The sequence below is a fragment of the Chiloscyllium plagiosum genome, chromosome 32 (genome assembly GCF_004010195.1).
Source record: "Chiloscyllium plagiosum isolate BGI_BamShark_2017 chromosome 32, ASM401019v2, whole genome shotgun sequence".
NCBI lineage: Eukaryota > Metazoa > Chordata > Chondrichthyes > Orectolobiformes > Hemiscylliidae > Chiloscyllium > Chiloscyllium plagiosum.
In genome coordinates, this window is record NC_057741.1 from 18,057,597 (window position 1) to 18,078,694 (window position 21,098).

The following is a 21,098-nucleotide window of genomic DNA, read 5'->3' on the forward strand; positions in this document are numbered from 1 at the left end:
GCTGGAAGAACAGCACCTCATTTTCCTCTTGGGGACCCTGCAGCCTTTTGGACTCAATATCTAGTTCAATAACTTTAGGGTTTGAGCTTTCCCATGTCCTTATCCCAAACCTCCACACATCAGGCCTTGTTATCACATTATTGCTATTATACTCAATCCATTGTTAGTCACTAACAATTCCCATTAATAATTATTTACTCTCCTAGCCAGATAGCTATCCACTTTGTCCAACTGTTCTTCTCTCTCTTTGGGGTCTATCCCCACCTATTGTTTACTCCTTACCACTTCTTCCCTACCTTCGGCATATAAACTGACATTTTCCTAAATACCATCAGTTCTGAGGAAGAATCACTCGACCCGAAACATTAACTCTGATTTCACTCCGTAGATATTTCCAGACCAGCTGAGCTTTTCAAAATAATTTAAAAATATGCTTTTTCGGCATCTTATAATCCCAAACCGGTCAATTGTTGCATAACTTCTATCAAACAGGGTAAAATTCTGGTTTTTCAATACAATGTCAGAGGATACTCTGGATGGAGATGGTGATGTGAAATATTAGAAAGCCAGAAAGGTTCTGAGTCTTAAGCAAAATGACATCAGTACTAATTTCCCAGGGCTGGGTGAAGGATGTGAACTGGATATATTCGACATATTTGTGGTTGATGCAGGTTGCTTGAGATAATGGTCTTCAAACATAAGCAATCAATTAGCTTTTTGAAATAAGACTTGCGGATTTTGTACATTTGGAAAAAAAGGCCAAAACCTAACAAAGTTCTTTGAAAAGGCAAAGTATATTTTTGAAGCAATAAGTATCTCTTTGGAGAATGTTAAGACTATATATTAAAACTGTAAGGGGGAGTGGATAAGATCTGTGAAGCTATCAAGTTGTCATGTCATGTAAATCCCCAGCTCTCTATCTTTTTGAAAGAGAAATAGATTTCTGTTGGAAAAAAAGAACTGGTGTTTGCAAGTTGACTAGCTGTTTGCTGAATTGCTTAAGGGAATGTGGGCCTTTTTTGACTTTGCTGCTCTTCTATTACATTCTTTACAATTTGAAAGTCACAGAGCAATGAGGTGCATTGTTTAAACAGACCAGAGCCTCCAAACTCTCTCTGTAATCAGCAGGCTCGAGTCCATTAGTCATTCTGATCAAAAATATAACTGTTCTCGGGGCTCTCTTAGGTTTGCAGAGTTAGTAATACTCCAGAATTGGAGGTGCAAAAATTTGGCCATCTAAAATTCAGTAAGTCATGGCTATCTCTCATGGGTAAATGCTATATCAACTTGTTCAATTTCTGTATTTTTAGCAGTGACAATTTGTCCATTCTACTCAACCCAGTATTGCGTTTTACCTTTTTTTCCTCCAATCGATTGGCTCTGTAATGCATTTTTGGAAGATGTGATGCACTGCACAGTTGCTTCAAAATGATACTTTTCCTTTTAGTAATTGTGTGCTTCTCACAAGAAAATGCTGAAGTGTGTGTGATATTGGTACTGACCGGGGAAACACCAGGGAAATTTAAATCTAGAAGATTCCTCCACCTTGTTGATTTACCACTCCTCATTAAGACATTTCCTGACCATGTAATTTAGAGTGTCACAATCCAGTAAAAACTATCTTTCATGCACTTTGGATAATATGTTGGTGCTTATGCAGCATTCTCAGTGCATTTTTGCATGCAAATGTTCTTTGGTAGCATAATAGATCAAGTTCAGAAGCGAGCATCAGGCAACATAACATTATAAAGTAATACTATTGATTTCTGGTTACATTAGCTCGTAAAGTCCATTAAATAGCATCTGTTATGGATGGAAGGAGGGATGAAATTCAATACGGAACAGAAAGATGGTCCAGTGATCACAATAATCTGCTATTTCAAAGGAAATCACACAATTAATATGTGGATGGATTTGGAAGAACCTGACTGTTGAGTCCCCAATAACTGCTGTATATGTTATTTGTCTTTGTACAAAATTATCAAGAACAGGCTTCAAAATAATTTCAGCAAGGAAAAAAAAATACCTGGAATTATCATCATCTTCAATGCATTGGTACCTCAAATGACCTTCAAAAAACAGCAAACCATGAATGAAAATTAGGTGTCATCAGCAGGCAATAGCTGCAATGCAAAATATTTATTTCAATCTGTATTTCAGATGATGGCATGTCTCAAATGTAGCTGCATTAAGGCCTACAAGTTTTATCAGAGGAATGGTGTAAAATGAAATGTGGCTCCCACACAGAGTTAAAGGCTTTTCCTGTTTATCTTGTACAATCGAGAGTGACTGTACAGATCGCCCCAGTCACTAGACAAGAAAGCAGCAACCAAATACAGTTTTGAACTTCCCTAATCCACCACTCTCTGGTCCAGCAACCTCTGCATTTTGGCATCTGCAGTGCTTCTAGTTTCCCCTGTGTTGGCACAATATTAACCTTTATTCTGTGGTGTAGTGTGAGAGATTTATATATAGTTTAATATAATTTATTTTTAAATTTGGAGTTTTCAAAGCTTCATGTGCTCTGTACTTATTAAGTGACCCTCTCCTTTTCAACGTATAACATATGGTTTCCCCTTCATTTTGGTCCAAGATATTTCTGTAATTTCCTCTCTCTATCTACAATTAATTGTCTGTAATTTGTTTCCTCGTTCATTCTTCCATGCAAACATTTTCTCTAATTAATGAAAAACTTAATTTTTTTAATTGCATGGTGAAAAAAGTCAACAAATTAATTAGCGTAACACATACTTTTAATGTTTTTTAATGTTATTCTATACATTGTTCCTTTAATTTTGTAGATCAAACCAATATTTCCAAGAATCCTTTCAAAACAAAAAAGAAAAGAAGCCAATTTAAAACCACTATTTTGATTTGGAAACTAAACTTAGAATTGTATTAGCACTGAATCTAGTATAAAAATGAAGTTTCCAGGAATGGTTTCAGTAACAAAGAGACATTAGTTAACATATAAAGTTACAAGGAATCACTGGATACAAATGATTAATAAACAAACTTAAGTAAACTCTTTTATAAAGCAGCATGAAAATCAAAGTGCAGGTGCTCCAGTTTTCTACAGAGAATGTCTTAAATTAATGTCTTAAGTTCAATAAAATGCAATGAAAAGTGGGGTTTGGAAAAATGGGACTAAGTATCACTTATAATTTACAATACAGATAAAGAACACCTGACAACTCTGGTGAAACTACTGTACAGTCAAGTTTACTAAATGTTATATTGGTTTATATGGTAAGTTTATAGGACATTACTTCATTTAACCTGTTGACTAAACAGCAGCAACCACCTCATCCCGAGATTGCAGAAATCTCATAGTCATTTGCTGAAGTGGTTGGTTTTCCCATAATTCTGATATTTTTAGCATTTGTAATCCTGGGCATCACTAACCCAACTTTCTCAAAGTATCTCACCAAAGCATTCTCAGTTAGAAAGGAAGCTAAAAACTGCTCAAAGGTGATAGCCCAATCTTTGTCCATGCTGCCACTCCTGGGAAGAGGATTTTCATTGTTATTGCGCACAAGCACAGTGTCCTCTGTGATGTCCTCACACTGTAGCTTATCATCGTCATTAGATCCAGCACTCAAAACAGAGTATGAGGACATGGAAGTGTCATCTTTTGTTTCATCATCTGAAATCAACATTGCTGAAGATACTCCATTGTCTTTTGGTGAACTGTTATCCAGTTTAATGTCTTGCAATTCACTAGAAGCCACCTTTTCATCACTCATTTCATCAGCAATTGGGCAGAAAGAATCTCCTTGTCCATAATGCAATGGCTGGTTTTCCTTTTTTGAGTGTACTCTGCTGTTGCTATCATCACTTCTGCCTGCTTCCAGTGTTGACTGATTGATAAATTGTTTTCCTACTTCACCAATCTCCAAAAGTAAACTGGTTACAGCTGCAGTTGAATGGTACAGTTCTTGCTCATTTACATCTTCACTGAACATGTTGTACAGAGTTCTACATAGTTCAATGAACTGTTCCTGCAAAAGATCAGGAATAAACATGAAGTTACCATTGGTAATTTGGAAAATTATAAAATTACTTACTGATCTTGGCACAAAGGATACCTACTTGATTCAATTTAGGTAGGTCTTTGATACTCTCTAACTTATGCTCCCTTTCTTGTGCCCACATCCTGATATAATGTCGGTAATCATGAGAGTTTGGTCGTTTTTCAACTGTAAAAGAGCAAACTTCAAACTTAACAAAAATGTACAGCTATAAATTAAATTATTAAAAATGATTACAGCAAAACCTTTTCATTAATACAGTATTGTCCAAATTAAGTGTATGAATCCTTCACAGTCAAGATTGGTACACTTTTTATGAATAAGTCTGCAGAGAATTATATGATATTGTCTTTCTACCTTTTTCATTCCTTAGGTTTACAGTGACAAAGCCATCTTCTGTCTCATGTTTTGCCCTGGTCTCAACATCTGCAACAATTAAGAATAAATATTGACAAGTTATTATACTTGTTATCAATTCTCTTCATCATATTGTGTGTGTCTATGTGTGTGTGCACGCGCGCGCAAGATATAAATATAGCTTTTAAAGCTATTGAGCAGAATCCTCTTTGAAAAATATCAGCATGTTGACAACCCACACCATTAGCAGGGGGCAAATTGTGAAACATTTTCTAATGTTCATCTTTCCTTTCCTCTCAATATTTCTTTCTGTGCCCTACATGATCCCACCATTCACCAAGTGTCAGACCACCTGCTGTCCTTTTTATGCCATTTGTGTCTCACAATTACAGCACACAGTTTGAGCTGTAGAGTGCAGTAAGTTGAATACTTAAATAGTATAAATTGCAAGATGCCGTTTCAACAAAATTTGGTCTGTTATGTTCTACAAAGTACAATTAAAGTTTTAAAAAAAACACAAAGAAATTCTATTCACTTTATTAACTTGTGTTCTTTATTGGAACCAACAGCTATCATGTATTTTTGCTTATCATGATGGAGTTGTTAATTTTGTCTTTGAATCTCTACAATTCCTCCAATCACAAAGACAGTACCCAAGATAGAATCAATAATGCAGTTCTTTAAAATTATTGTTAAAATGAAATAAACAAATGACTTTGATATGTAAAGACTTAATTTATTCAAATTGCTCCTCTGAGATTAACCCCCTCATTTACAGAATAAATTCAGTGAACATTTGTTGTACATTCTCTCCAAGGCATGCATATACCAACTTCAGTAAGGAGATCAAAACTGCATCCAGAACTTTTGGCGTGAACTCAACAAAGCCCCATATAATTGCAGTGAGACATCTTTTCACTTATACTGATTTCTCTTCATAAAAAGCTGTCATAGCATCTGTTTTAATAACTGCATGCCAACTACTTATGATTTGTCCTAGGTCCATAACAATAACATTTCCCTTTTTTCACGTTTCTAAGAAAAATTCTTTCAGTGAGACTGAATCTCATTTTTTTTTAAAGCTAAATTCGAGTTGCATTAACTGTATTGCCAAACATGCCTTGTTATCTACCACATCCCAATGGCATCTGTCACATCCAATTCCCTATCCATTGTGTCACGTGTCATTCCCAGAACAACTTGAAACTCAGCAGCTACCCCACAATTCACTGGTATCTTTTGCACCCATGCTAATTTTGAAAACACATGGAGCCCAGTGGTGCTGTGGCTCAGTTTGTTAAAGTGCCTTCATCATAATTGGGAGACTGTGGTTTCAAATCCTAATGGTGCCAGTGTATTTTTGCACATGGACAGCAGTGAGTTGAGGGGTTAGGTTATTATATTTTACATTAGGATTAAACCTCGGCACAACATCGTGGGCTTTAGGGCCTGTTCTGTGCTGTACTTTTCTATGTTTTATATTCTATGTTCTAAAAAAGCACCATCAGTGTGGACATTTGCATCAGGCAATGTAGACAGGGATTGGTGCCACAGGACCTTGTGATCTTGCTGGTCAGTGTGGTGCATATGGGAAACTTCCTCTTCCCTTAGTGGAGGCCATGACACCAGACCATGTCAGTCTGACCAGAGGATGCCATTAGGGTTAAAGCAGTCTCAGCAGTCTGGAGGAAAGCACAATACCAAAGGAACTTCACCAGCATAAGTGCCACTGACATCCACTATCTTTGCTACAGTACCTACTCCTACCAAAGCTTGTGCCCTACCATCCTCCCTAATACTTGCAACCCGTTCCCTCAATTGCTGTCACGCATCCCAATTCCTGATACTTCTTATCATGCATGCCAACTTCGTTGCCTATCACTCACTCAGACTCCTCTCCATCTGTACCAAAAGTAAAGATACAAAATATCATATTGGAGATAGTGGGGGGGTCAAGGATGTAATGTGAATGAAGAATATGAAGCAATTAATCTTAATTAATAAAACATATTGGATAAAATAATGGAACCGAAAACTGAAATTCCATTGACTTGTTGGCCTACATTCTAAGATTCTAATAGAAGTGAATATTGAGATGAAGAACGCACAAGTGTAATCGTCCAAAATTTTCAATGGAATATTCTTGGACAGAACAATGGATCAGAAAGGATCAAATGCAACTCATTATTCAAAGAAAGAAGGGAGAGAAGAAACAGGGAACTACAGGGCAGTAATGATGCCATCACTTGGCAGAAAATATTGAAATCCATTAGTGACTTTACTTGGAAAATGATTAGGATTTTCACTCAGGGCATTTTAAAAATTATAGTATGAATAGACAAGGTCAGCATGGCTTTGGAAAAAGAAGTCGTGTTTGACAGACCTTTGAGAATGAAACGAGTGGAGCAGATGAATGAAATCAGTTCAATAGTGTATTTGGATTTTCAAAAGGCATTTGTTGTGGTGCCACACAATGGATTGTTGTATAGTATGCTCACAAAGTAGGATATAATATCAGTTAGAGGACTAGTTAATGAACAAATAGGAGAGTCAGAGCAAATGTCATTTTGATGTTGGCAGTCTCTTGGCTAGTGGTGTGCTGCAATGATCCATGCTTGGCATCTAAAATAGCTTGGATGAAGGAATTGAGAGTAATCTATTTACTAATGGTACACTGTATGTTGGAAAGTAAGCTGCAAGGAGGACACAAAAACTTTAAAGAAATATAGATAAATGAATGGAAAGAAGGGTGGCAGATAGTTTATACTGTGGGGAAAATGTGAAGTTATTGATTTAGTTAGGGAAGGATATGAAAACAGAGGGCAGAATATTATAGGTATATGGATAATATGAGCTTCGGTGAGATTTGTTGTGGAATTCTACAATAAGTCGAAAAGACCAATCTAGATCTCTTTCCAAGCAGGAGTAACGAATCCCTCACTAAGCAGTGTCAGTTGCCAATCAAGGGAAATTGTTGCTTGTTAAAAGCCTTGCTAATGGCTCAACTCACCTCATCCACTTTCTCTCCAAACAAGTTAGACATTGAGAGAACTTGAGATGAAGCTAGAGTGGTGATACCAAGTACACAGCAAATTCAGTTTACTGCTTGCTCTGAATGACCTCCATTATGGACTCCAGGCACTATCTTGTTAGGAGAAAGTGAGGACTGCAGAGGCTGGAGATCAGAGCTGAAAAATGTGTTGCTGGAAAAGCGCAGCAGGTCAGGCAGAATCAAAGGAGCAGGAGAATCGACGTTTCGGGCATAAACCCTTCTATCTTGTTAGGCACAATCCATGGACATCACCCACAGACATTAGAACTGATATATACCAGCCTCTAAGAACCCTCAAGGTACATCTACAAACCCCTTACAGGATGCTTCTGCACATCAATGCTGCATTTTGGACTGCAGCAACAGCTATCATGGTGATGATCAGAGAGAACAATTCGCACTCAAGTACATCAACCCTACTCAGATTGGGCCAGGCAGCATTTCTGGACTCTTCACACTGTCATTGCGCTGATCCCTTTGACCATATCTGGATGCTCATTGCATCCTTGCTTTGGCTCTCAGCTAGAGCTAACAGGCTAATATTACTTCCGCCTTGTCTTGCTATTTTATGCAGAAACAAGGGAGGAATTTTGTCAGTGTCGTCAATGGACCTTAGTTCAAGTCAAGGGGGAATACTCTTCGATCATAAACTTGAAGTCGGAGTGTATTTGGGTTCCCATGAAAAGTGAATTCTATTATTGTATTCCACCAAATATCAAAACTAAGTCAAATCCTTGAACAATATCTATTAGTCAGAGCACATGTTCAATGGAACATATCAGAAACTAAAGATCTGTGTGGAATTTCTTCCCAATTGAACACATCATCTACTTATTAGCTACCAGCTTTTCTTGTTGTTATTAAAACCAGAAAACCAAAATTTCAGAAGAATGTTACTTCTATCCAGTAAGCGTCGTTCGACCCTGTAAACTCAGTCTGTCACCATGCCTTCCCTTTTTGCAGTCCTGCTTATATACCAATTCAACTTGATCCATAATATAATCTCTCATCTTGACTTACAAACTGTATAAATATATAAACAACACAAAATAAACTTACCTTGTACAGTTTCAGGTGTTACATCTTCAAAGAAGTATTGCGTGGCTTCAAATGCAGAATCAGGGTCCTCTTGCTCATTGAAAATTGGTTCTAAGAACAGTAATGAATGAACAAAATAAGCATTTATTTCAAAAAGATTTAAAGGTATAAAGCATAAAAGCTGTATTTGCAACAAGTAGAATACTGATAGGTCAAATCAAAGTCAGAGGGCTAACTGAAATCTGTAGTTCCGATAACTTTCAGCTCTGTAACAAAAAAACAAAAGAGGTGTTTGTGTTGGAAAATGGGGTGATAATGGCTGGGAAATTGAATAAGATTGAGTCCACGCAGACCATGGAAGCCAGTTGTTTTGTGTGGTGTGAAGGAAGATTGGTGCACAGATTTCCTCTTAATTGTAGGTAGGCACTACCATTTTCTGATTACTAAGTTCCCAACAGATCCAACTCAGGGTGACTTCAAGTTGTCCCATAGCAGAAGACCTACACATTTTTCATGCAAAATATTTTTACTTTATTTTCAATTTACCTGACGGAGAAATAGTAGGGGACCCTCTTCTGAAAGGAAGCTTTGCCAGTTTATCTCCATCACGAGTATGAAATTTTCATGCCTAAGTAGCTGGTATGCTCAACAATTTAAGAAGCACACAAATCACGTCACCTTATGCATTACATGGTTATGTGTCAGGAAAGCCATACCAAGCTCTATCTTGAGATACTGCCAGACATTTCTGAAAGAACTATGATATCTAGAATGACTATGTGTACTTGTGTTAACTAAGCGGTTGATATGAAGCTGCCTTATTTGCGATAAGGATGCCTGTGCAGTTACTACACTTGCCAAGACAGCAAGGATCAGCAATGGCTCAAAATATAGCTAACCCTGCTTGGATGCATGCCGCAGTGCTGATCTATGTAACGGATGGTAGTGTGCAGTTGCATAGAAGCAAATATCTTTACATGTATTTCATTAGGCACCAACCCATTAGCATTGACAGATATAGAAGCCGAGAGGTAGGTTCCATTGTTACTTATCTGCAGAATTAAGTCTTAAATTCTAATTCTGAAGGTGAAAGTGAATTCTGTACTGTGGGGAAAAACATAGAATTATAGAATCCGTAGAGTGTGGAAGCAGACCATTTGGCCCATCAAGTGCACACCAACCCTCCGAACAGTATACTACCCAGACATCCCACCCTATCCCTGTAACCGGCATTTCTCATTGCTAATCCACCTAGCCTGCACATTCAGGACACTATGGACAATTTAGCATGGCCAATCCACCGAATCTGCACTAATTTGGACTGTGGGAGGAAACTGGAGTACCTGGAGGAAACCCACGCAGACACGAAGAATGTGCAAACTCCACACAGATAGTCGGTTGAGGTTGGAATTAAACCTGGGTCCCTAGTGCTGGGAGGCAGCAGTGCTAACCACTGAGTTGATCGCTTCTGCATGGTGGCTACAAAATTGTCAAAATATAAATATACATGTGCCTAAATGAAAATTAAAAGGTTTTTGTAATGTGATTTAAAACATTCTTTCTCAATGGAATCTCCTGACTTGTACGATACACATTAATATTACATAATTTCTTCTCTGATATATTTTCCATTCTGGCTTTGCAAATTCAAGTGACGTCAGCAAAATGGCCAGTCACTAATCATTTCTTCAGCCAGAGAGTGGTGGGCCTGTGGAATTCAAAGCCGCGGAGTGCAGTGGAGACAGAGATTGATAAATTCTTGATGTCACAAGGAATTAAGGGCTACGGGGAGAATGCAGGTAAGTGGAGTTGAAATACCCATCAGCCATGATTAAATGGCAGAATGGACTCGATGGGCCGAATGGCCTTACTTCCATTCCTATGTTTTATGGTCTTATTTCTTGATGAAGTACAGATTAGGTTTTACATACAAAGCAGTAAAACATGCAAGATTTTAGAACACCATTGAAAGAAAGTTATTCAAATACTTAGATTTGTTTTAGAAACTTCCTATGAAATTGTACAGTAATGGAGTAATTTTCTCATTAGAACTTGACTCTAAAATGCATAACATTTCTTACCAGGAAGTACATGTATCTTATACAACAATTTCAATTTTTCTACAAGATCCGCATGGCACATTGTACCTATGAAAACAAATCGCATAATCTAATTAAAACGGTCTCAAAGATTATACACTCAAGCAAATACAATACTCACTGTTCAACTCTACTGTTTGGATTTTCTCCCCATTTTGACTTGGCTTATAACTAAAAAGATTAGTTACAATAGAACACTACCATAGTGCTTCCCAGGAAGGGAAAGCTTTTTATCCATAGGTTTCTAAGTAAAAAGAATCTATTTAGATATTTTAGGACAGAATTCAAGCCCTAAAGTTTGGGCAATTAGGTCATGCTCACTATTGTACTTTAAACAATAAAAAGCATATTTAAAAAGGAGTCCTGCAGGTATTAGAACTTGTTGGAGTTCCAGAGTAGCTATTGCTGCACTGGAGCTTGCAAATCCAAAGCTAACCACATTGGGGATTGCAACCTGCAGTTTGGGAAGTTGTCCACTACAGTTTAATGAAAACAATACATGATGTTCTAATCATACAAAAAATTATTATTTCAAGAACACAGTTAATTTCCGTGAATTAATGGAAGAAATCACCGAACAAAACACAAGAGAGTAATATAAAAGGTGAAACAACTGACTTTGGGAAGATAGCTTGGTGTATTTATTAATTAATAGCTTTTTTTCCCAACTCCATGGCAGCCATTTTCTTTCCCCAATTGTATGCTACCCAGAGTGCAATAACTCCAATGCTGGATGTAGGTTTGCTCGCTGAGCTGGAAGGTTCATTTCCAGATGTTTCTTTACCCTACTAGGTAACATCTTCAGTGGGCCTCAGACAAAGCAATGCTGAAAGTTCCTGCTTTCTATTGATATGTTTGGGTTGGTGATGTCATTTCCCATTGTGATGTTATTTCCTGTGGTGAAGTCACTTCCTGTTTCTTTTCTCAGGGGGTGGTAGATGGGGTCTAACTTGATGTGTTTGTTGATAGAGTTACAGTTGGAATGCCATGCTTCTAGGAATTCTCGTGTGTCTTTGTTTGGCTTGTCCTAGGATGGATTTGTTGTCCAGTCAAAGTGGGATGAGGAAGGACACCACTTTGACTGGGACAACACATCCGTTCCAGGACAAGCCAAACAAAGACACACACAAGAATTCCTAGAAGCATGGCATTCCAACTGGAACTCTATCAACAAACACATCAAGTTTGACCCCATCCTATCACCCACTGAGAAAAGGAACAGGAAGTAACTTCACCACAGGAAATAACATCACCAACCGAAAGAAACCCAAACATATAAATAGAAAGCAGGAATTTTCAGCATTACCTCGCCCAAGGCCCACTAAAGATGTTATCTAGTAGGGTAATGAAAAGTCTGGAAATGAACCTTTCAGCTCAGCGAGCAAACCTACATCCAAAACCTCAACCTGAGCTACAAATCTTCTCAAAGCTTGTTAACTCCAGTACTCAAATTTGTTCACCATGGCAAAGTGCACAGTCTTTCTTCAGCATCAAGCATAGCATTCCCTCAAACTGGTGTCCTATCACACTGCACATTGTAACAGGTTGGCATATCAAACAATGATCAATCATATGTACGTTAGGAATTATTATCTTGATTATTTTCTTTAAATTCTTAATGTGGAAACGTCAACAGGATCTTTACTTGTTTACTCACTTAGTTTCCAAACTGTCTCACTAGCAGGTATAATTTAACAAAAAAAACTTCCAGTACAATGGCATTGTAAATCTTACAACCTTATGAATGGAAAATAAATCTTTCTACTTACTTAACCCTGTGACAAATTCTTTGAAGTTTATTAAAGAATCTCCATTCTCATCAAGTAGTCGGAATAAGCGTGCAGCTAATATATCCGAATGTGCACCACATGACCAAGGGAAAAGAAGTGTAAATAATCCTTTGAATTGTTCGAAATCAATACGATATTGTTCAAGATAAGGCAGATTAGGGTCATGACGTTCTATAGCATTGCTATTTCCACCCCAGTAACAGCTGGTGAGATGCTCAGCCTAAATGTGATAAAAAAAAGCAAATTTACAATTTTCAAGTGGTGAACATAGATAATATGGAGCAAGTTTAAAAAGACAAATTTTAGTGGCTAACAAAAAAAGTATCATGGCAAATGGTGGAAATATGAAGCAGATCTGGTAATATCTATGGAGAAGAAAATAGAGTTGATATGTACTTGGACATTGTAGGCATAGCTAAGTTCTGGAAATATCTTTCTGCATTTCATTTTTCTTTTAAAACCCTCATTAAAATATAGCTCTTTGATCAAATTTTTGCCTAAACTGGCTTGGTATCAAATTTTGCTTTGCATTGCTTCTTGGAACATCTTATTGTGTTAAAAGTGCGAACTAAATAGAAATTGTTGTTGTTTATAACACTAAATGATAGCAGATACAAAGTTGTTTATTCAATATGGATGTAATTGTGGAATACTTCCCTTCTATCAGCCATGGATTGAATCCTGGGGAATTACTACATAGATGAATAAGTTATTAAAACCATCTGGTGAGATACTTAGCCTAAACATAATAAAAATTAGAAAGCTTAACAAGTTAAATAATTTTAAATTTTGTTACAACCTCTGCAGCTCAGTTTCCTGACTGGAATAAAGCAGAGGTTGGTATTTAAGTAATTTGCCTCTGAAGCAAGAAAAACAAACTGAAATCATTCAGGCAATAGCATTTATGCCTTTGTATTTGTTACACTATCTCAGTTACACTAAGGTAGTAACTTCAGCTCTGTCCCTTATCTTCTATTTTAGAGATATGGGGTACTAGATAGTATTTGTTATACATTAGCTTTACACATAATATTACAAACAATGACGTCAGCTGAAAACACAAAAAACAGTTCTATGCTAACTTGGACACTGACATCAAAAAGCTGCTTACCTTAAAAAGGACATACAGTTCTTCCAGTTCATCAATTGTAAATGATGTGTCTGTCACAATAGCTCGAACCTGGATATTAAAAAAAAATACTTTTTTTTTTTAGGAAAAGCACAAATTTTTTTACTGTCTTGTAATTTAAATAAAACTCAAAATATAAATCAATTTGGAATAGTTGCATTGCTGCACTCACTACATTACGCTTTGTTGTATCTTCAAGAGTTTGAATTACTCGTAGTCGCTGCTTAAAGCGCATCTGCTCAATCACATCAGCTCTGATGCTACCAAATTTCTGAAAAGATGGAATATGCACAATATATAGTGTATATTAATTATAAAATAATCCCATGTTATCATCTATGGAAGCTACATTTCACACAAATAGAAATTATATCCATTGCACATACTTTCTAAAATAGAGAAACAAAACAAATTTGTAATTAGTCATGAGCATCTCACCAATTCTGGAGCATGAAACAGCAGAATTAAGGTTAATTTGATGCACAAAAAGCTTCATTTGTCTTCAATTCTTCTAATCTTCTACTGATGTTAATATAAAAGTGTCTTAAATTTAAATATGTTCAAAATTTAAAGCATTTAGATTGTGTTTGGTGGAAATCAAGTTTTCGAACTTTGTATTTTTCCTTGTGGTGAGTAAAATTCACTGACATATTTCACTAGCTCATGATTTCCAGAAATAATCTCTTTACTTTTGGAAGTTCTTCACATTTTCATTCATGTCCTCTGGAGCTCATCTCAGAATCTTACAGATGATAAATTATTTCTGCATCCATTATTCTGTCACTACACTCTTTCTCTTCATTTGTTGTGCAGGTTTGATCAAACAGAGTACAACAGAAATTATGATCTCATCACAATAATAACTATACATAGACATAGTGTTTCCTCCATGCCATGCCTTTTGATACCTTTAACAACAGGCTGCTCCATCTGAGATGGCTCTAGGCAAAAACCAAAGTACCAAGGTTTTGGTTCCTGATTTCCTGTTTGTCAATGGATGTGCACGAGCTGTTGTTTTTGAACTGGGCCTTCAATGTAGTTTGGACTAATTCCCCAATGCATGCGACGATTTTGGCCTTATGGCCAGCACAAGGAAAACTTAAGTAATGTACCAACCTGTTCCAAAAAAACCCTATCTTGAGCCCAAGGTTCCAATTCATGAACAAAGTCAAAAACAAAATTGGATGGACTCAGCAGTATCTAATATCACTTATCTAGGCAGCACACTCTCCTGAGTTGTCTGTATTATGACAAGACACATTCAAGAATTGACAAAGCAAGCATAGCCTTCAGCTATGGGAATAAAGAGGAGTAAATCTGCCTACCAAACTACTGGTTTACAGGGTAACAGTTTTGTTTTTCTGCTCTACACATACAAGACTTGGACCCTAACATATTTGGACCAATGTACCATGTGCACCAATAGCATACGAAGAAGTTCAAGTACTTTCACTTGAACCGCCTTCAGAATCTTATGGACATAAATGACAAAAAAGAAAAGTTCCAGATACTGAGGTGTGCCAAGCATCTCTACTATATTGAAATGGTCACAAATTAATTAGGCGCCATGTAGTCAGATGGCTGACAAATCGCTTACCAAAGCAATCTTCTGTGCAGCGTCTACAGCATGCCCCCATGGTATTAAAAGAAAGTGCGATAAGAACAACTCAAGGCTTCACTTAGTTTTGACATCAACCTCTAAGTTCTGGGAGAAACTCACCCACGAGTGTTGCACCTAGCGCAGCCAAATACAAAATACAAAGCAATGAAAGCCAAAGCCAGTAACTCATTCAAAACTCAATTGTGCATGGGATCCTATCCTATTTGCAGCAGAACCTTCCATGTGTTGAAAGGCCTTAATGGTCAGCTACACATTTGTTGGAACCCTGTTAAGTACTCCTGGTAATGAGTATAGTCAAGTTTGTCTCAAAGGTCAAACAAAAAAATATAGGAGCTACTAACAAATCCACAACACACCTGCATTCACAGTGGATTTGAGACTCTCCAATTTTCCACAGCTTTCAATTAGCAGAGATAGGTTTAATTTCCCAGAGACATAGGAGTCCACATTATGCTTCAAAGTTTTCCACAATAATTTTTGCAACCTGGTTAGCCTCAACTTTTAGCAAGCAACTATTACGTTGGACTTTGTATACTCTTTTGTGATTAAACCACTTAAAACGAATATTCATCAATATTGTTCATCCTAGTCGCATGCTTGGTTTCCTATTCCGTTTGCCATTCTTCCAAACTTTCACAAAATCTGCATTTCTTTTCAAAATTCTCAAAATCAAAATTCAGAAATGTCAGACTGACTAGCATTTGAATATTCAATTTCTTCTCACAATTCAAAACATCTTGCTTGTGCCAGAAGTTAGGCTGCTCTTTTCAAGCAATCTTGAAACTTCACTTCCTCATCCACATTATACCAACAAACATTGTAGATAAGTGGAAAGCAGGCCAAAATCAGATTGCGGCTTATGGTTTATATCTCACTCTTGTTAAGATGTGATATTTTAACACATTATTTTTGTACATAACTAAGAATTACAATAAATTAAATATAATTGTTAGTGCAAGGGGAAGGAGAGTTTAAGAATGATTGCACTAAAACAAAGTTTGATCAAAAGGCTTATACATTTATTTTAAGTAGGGTAAATTTCATGTTTTAATTTCTATAACCTGCAAATTCAAATTGTGAATATAGGTTGGCCAGTTCAGTGGGTTATTTGGCCTCCTGGCAGAAAGGAGGACCTCCACCTTCCCCATTGCTGACAAAATGTTTGGATGTTGGAAAAACAAGACAAAATTTACACCCCCCCCCCCACGCTTTGTTGGCAACCTCCATCTTCTAAGCCTGTCCCTCGATGACTAATAAAATCTTAGCCAAAATATTGCACAGAGTGCAAGTATCAAATGGTGTTCCTTCAACTCTGCCTTTCATGCATCCCTTGCTTTCTTGTTCCAACATTAATATAAGTTTCTTCGATCACCTCGGGCTTGTCTTAACAGGTAGCCCATAAGGCACAGTGAGACTTAAAGGAGAGATCTTGTGTTGCCTGCACACTTTTGTTCAAAGCACAGATTGATGTAACTGGGAGATTTTGAACAGACTCCTGCTCCAGCCAGAGGCCATTATTCTTTTGTAATTGTTTCTGTTACTTTCCTGCATCACCAGTGAGCCTATGAGGACAGTCAGCAGGCCAGTGGCAAAGGTGTTGAGTCGGACAGCTGTTTACAGGCAGCAAGGTATGGAGAGTTAGGCAGGTTGCCAGAGGTTGCAACAACAGCACAGTTTGAATTTTGTAACGCTCAAAAGAAATGCACGACTTTGATTTATTTATTGTCATGTCTATTTTATTACTAAATACAATGAAAAGTGTTGTACAACATCTTAAACACAGAAAAATAAACCAAAACATAGAATATAAAGGCAGAAGAATAAAGAAACGAAGAAGTGTTCAACTTTACATTATTTATTGCTAAATGCTCTGTCATTGGCCACTGATCTTGCGGCCAGCATGAGTCCTTTCACCGTGCAACAGGAAAGAAAGTCACCACTCCTCTGCGTCATCTCGCTTCCAACACCCTCACCACTAATGTGTTCTCAGTGGACCTTGCCAATGCAGATGTCACCGAAGCTACCATGCGCTGCACTATGAGTCCACTTTAGGCCCACCTCTCTGATGCAGCCATTGTACCAGGCACAAGCTCACCTCCACTGTCCCCTCTGTGAATCTGTATTGGACGCAAATGCCACTAGGAACCCAAACACTCTCCAACACCACCGAGTCTGCCCTGGGTCAACTTGCTAACCACCATGAGTCTGTGCTGGGCCAATTTGATGCTGCCATTGTCCTCATTGCAACCAAGTTCTTCAACAGAAGTAAAATAAAGGAGGGAAAAAAAAATGAGGAGAGAGAAATATTTAAAAAGAAATGAAATGAAAAGCGGACGGAACAGTTGAGCCCTGGGCTCAGAAGCCCTACTCCATCACCATTCAGTGCCATTGCAACAACCTCATACTGCTCTTCAGTAGCATTAATCACCAAACCCCCTGGGCTTGACAGGATGACTGAGGAGAGAGAGGGGAGAGTGCAGAGTGCAAGGGGCTGGGTTGATGGTTGAGTCAGCGGGTGATAGGGGTGCATTGGATGAAGCATCCAAGGAGAAGGAGAATCGACGTTTCGGGCATAAGCCCTTCTTCAGGAATGAGGAGGCTAAGCCTCCTTGCACACCTCCTCATTCCTGAAGAAGGGCTTATGCCCGAAACGTCGATTCTCCTTCTCCTTGGATGCTGCCTGACCTGCTGCACTTTTCCAGCAACACATTTTTAAGCTCTGATCTCCAGCATCTGCAGTCCTCACTTTCTTCTAGTGCATTGGATGAATCCATGATTTCAAAATGAATAGACACATACCTTTACCTTCTCCTTCAAACTAAAGGGAAGGAAAGCCCAAGGTGAAAGGTAACCTACTTCAGACAACCCCTGCCCCCATGACATGAATTCTGCCAAGGCCACCTGATAGCGTGCACCCGATAGCGTGCACCCAGCAGTGGTAGGCCAAGGACTAAACTCCTTAGTTTATCCCTGATTTCCAGTGCTTGCAGCCTAGTTTATTTGCTCTCCACCTCTGCTTCTTAACTGAAAAGGCAAAGAAAGGTTTTATTAATTAGCTTTGTTGCTTGTTACATTTGAATTGTAATAATCATTATTCATTTAAATAATCAACTTACTGCTTTGGAGCAGATTTTTTTTCTCCACAAAATTCATGACTACTGCTGTGGCAAACCTTTATTTTTTAAACTCTACTTTCTGTGCTGCTGAATGGAGAAAAAAAAAGTATCACCTGCCCATTATAAAAAAGGTTGATCTTGTTCCTGAGCTTTAGAATTCTCTTTCCACCCAGGCTCTTCCTTTTAGAAGTTCTTTAAAAGGTAAGTCTTTGACCAAGCTTTTAGTCACCGTCCTAATATTTCCTTTACTTAAAAATAAAACCAAGAATTGTGGATGATAGAAGCCAGAAACAAAAACAGGTTATTGCTGGAAAAACCTCTGGCAGCATCTGTGGAGACAAAGGAGAGTTAACATTTCAGGTCTAGTGACTCTTCCACAGAACACAGGTGCTGCCAGACCTGCTGAGATTTTCTAACAATTTGTTTTAGTTTCTCATATTTTCTTTATTGGTTCGTTTTGAAATCTAACTTAGATTTTCTACACAGGAAACACACAGGAATAATTTCCTGATGTTAAAGACTACAAAAACAGAAGTTGTTCTTGTAGAGCTGCTCAATGTTATTGTGTACATTATATTGAAATAAGGAAGAATACATCCATATACTACCTTTCCTGACCTTGGGGTATCTCCAAACACTTTACAGTCAATTAATTATTTCCCTGGTGTAACAAATAATGTATACAAATCAAGCAACCAATTTGCACACAGGAACGTCCCACAAACAGAAATGAAATTAAGTTAATTTCTTTCGAGATGTTGGTTGGGGGATGAAAGTTTGGGAAATCAGGTGTACCTTACTCTTCTCTGGCCTCCCAGCCAAAAAAAGTCACTGGATTGTTTACAACCACTTAAAAAAGCAAGTGCTCTGAATTACAACTCATTTGAAAGGTGGCACTAATGCTTCAGACCTTCAGTATGGCAAGAGTTTTCTAAACTTAAGCAGCACTCCTATGCAAACATGGCAGCTTGCATCTTAATACAACCAATCTGCTCGTAGGCTCTTTTGAGAGGGGAATCACTCTATACCAAACTTCTGAGCAATTTACAGAATTGATATTTCCATATTAAGATAGAGATTATATAAAAAGCCATCATAGTATAAAATAGTCAGATGTTCAATCAAAACATCATAGAAGATAAATATAGGGTAAGGGGGATTTAAAATTCCATTTAATTGACTGTTTTCTGCTAAATAGGCATCTTGACACTTTATTCTCTTTACTATATTGTTTCCCAACTACTTCTGCAGGAAGGACAGAGCTGAGACTACATAAAGAAAAGTAATCTGTTGTTATCTATACACATCCAAGGGTTTTATTTTGAAAGAATCGAATTTTGGTACACTTTGGATGGCCTGTGAGCCAACTTAGCTCTCTTCCAAAGTATGTTACCTTAAATGAAGACGGGAATTTCATTGCAGTGATCTCATCAATATTTCATTTCTATTGCATTACGATGTCCAAATTACAGCTTTATGATATGCCGCAAGGAAAAGCCAGCAATACAGTCAACTTTTCTTTTAGGCAAAACACTGATAAACATTTGAAGCTTTAGGACTCGGGAAAAAGAAACAAAGGAGGTTGGATTAGTTTTGGATTTTTCTAGCAAAGCGGTAAGACAGATAATGGTCTCCTTCCTGATGATGGTAAATGTTTACTTAAGGTCTTTTAGCGTCATTTGTAAGTTCCAGATACACCGCCATTTAACTTGGTGACTTCATTGTGATAATTTATACCATAACTGTATAAAACATTTTCCAATACTCCAACAGATGTCTATTACCTAAAAACATAAATTGAGACAGTACTTTTTCATTTCACAGTCAACAGCAACCACATGAATTCACCAAACTGAATTTAGCTTATAGGGGCTACTCTTAATACTTTGGTTTTAAATTGACATTAGGAATGACAAGAAACATAAATTACATGGACAATTGCTAGTTTTCTATGTTTACTTCAATCTTTAAATTAAGATTAGACTGAAAGTAATGAGCTTGGAAAAAATGATCAAGTTTGATGATTAAAGAGTACTATCAACAGCTGTCACTGAATCATCTGGCTTTTCCACAATTCAGTCCAAGTGTGAATATAAGCCAAACATGTTTTGTCAACATAAGGGGTTTTATTCCCCCTTTGTTTTGAACTTAGATCATCCTCCTCTCTAAATGTGATTGAAGTTAAACATCAATAACATTTAATTCAAGTCTTCAGCTATCAAAAGACCCTTCACTCAAATCAAGATCATATTAGAGATGGCTGAACACTGTTACTCACATCATATGAGCTCCTGATTAACTTGAAGATATCAACTTCAGGGTAAGGATCTCCATCGTCACTGAGAAGAGAATGAAGATGAGGAATGGGTGGCAATGTGCTGTCTTTGTTCGTCACACTGTCCAAATATCTAGAGAACCAAAACATTTTATGTTGTGAATGCTTTCATGACAGATGACTAGCAGACGTCATTTAATAAGGGCAGTTTCTTGATTGTCAAAAGTTCAATTTATTACAGCGTTAGAGAATTTAAATAATAAATAATTTCTCTTGGGATATGGAAGGCTTTACACACAATGCAGTAATTTCTCCCCATTGTATGACATAAGCTGTACTACAAAAAGAATATATATGCAAAGTTCAATGCAATTTACATTGGTATGAATACAAACAAAATTACAATAACAGAATCTAAATAATGTTCTGTTTTATCTATCCTAAGGAGGATTATTTGGTACCCAATTATTTCTTTTGTCAGGTCAAACTGAACCACAAGCATTAATGAGTTATTAGACATGGGATTCTTGCTAAAGATTGCTAAAAATGTATCAATTTGTAACATAACCTGAAAGAAATTCTCTGAAATC

At 37.3% G+C, this 21,098-nt stretch overlaps 1 protein-coding gene across 1 annotated transcript in view; it reads right to left on the bottom strand.

Annotated features, from left to right (window-relative positions):
- Positions 1-2,133: 2,133 nt before the first annotated feature.
- tbc1d9 (TBC1 domain family, member 9 (with GRAM domain)) overlaps positions 2,134-21,098 on the bottom strand; it is a 76,026-nt gene continuing 57,061 nt past the window's right edge. The window contains exons 13-21 of the mRNA XM_043674139.1: positions 20,512-20,641; positions 13,669-13,767; positions 13,479-13,547; positions 12,347-12,587; positions 10,560-10,625; positions 8,500-8,589; positions 4,389-4,457; positions 4,093-4,199; positions 2,134-4,001 (exon numbers count right to left, since the gene is read on the bottom strand). Of these exons, the coding sequence (XP_043530074.1) occupies positions 3,306-4,001; positions 4,093-4,199; positions 4,389-4,457; positions 8,500-8,589; positions 10,560-10,625; positions 12,347-12,587; positions 13,479-13,547; positions 13,669-13,767; positions 20,512-20,641 (1,567 nt within the window). The 3' untranslated portion in view covers positions 2,134-3,305. The remainder of the gene's footprint in view (positions 4,002-4,092; positions 4,200-4,388; positions 4,458-8,499; positions 8,590-10,559; positions 10,626-12,346; positions 12,588-13,478; positions 13,548-13,668; positions 13,768-20,511; positions 20,642-21,098) is intronic.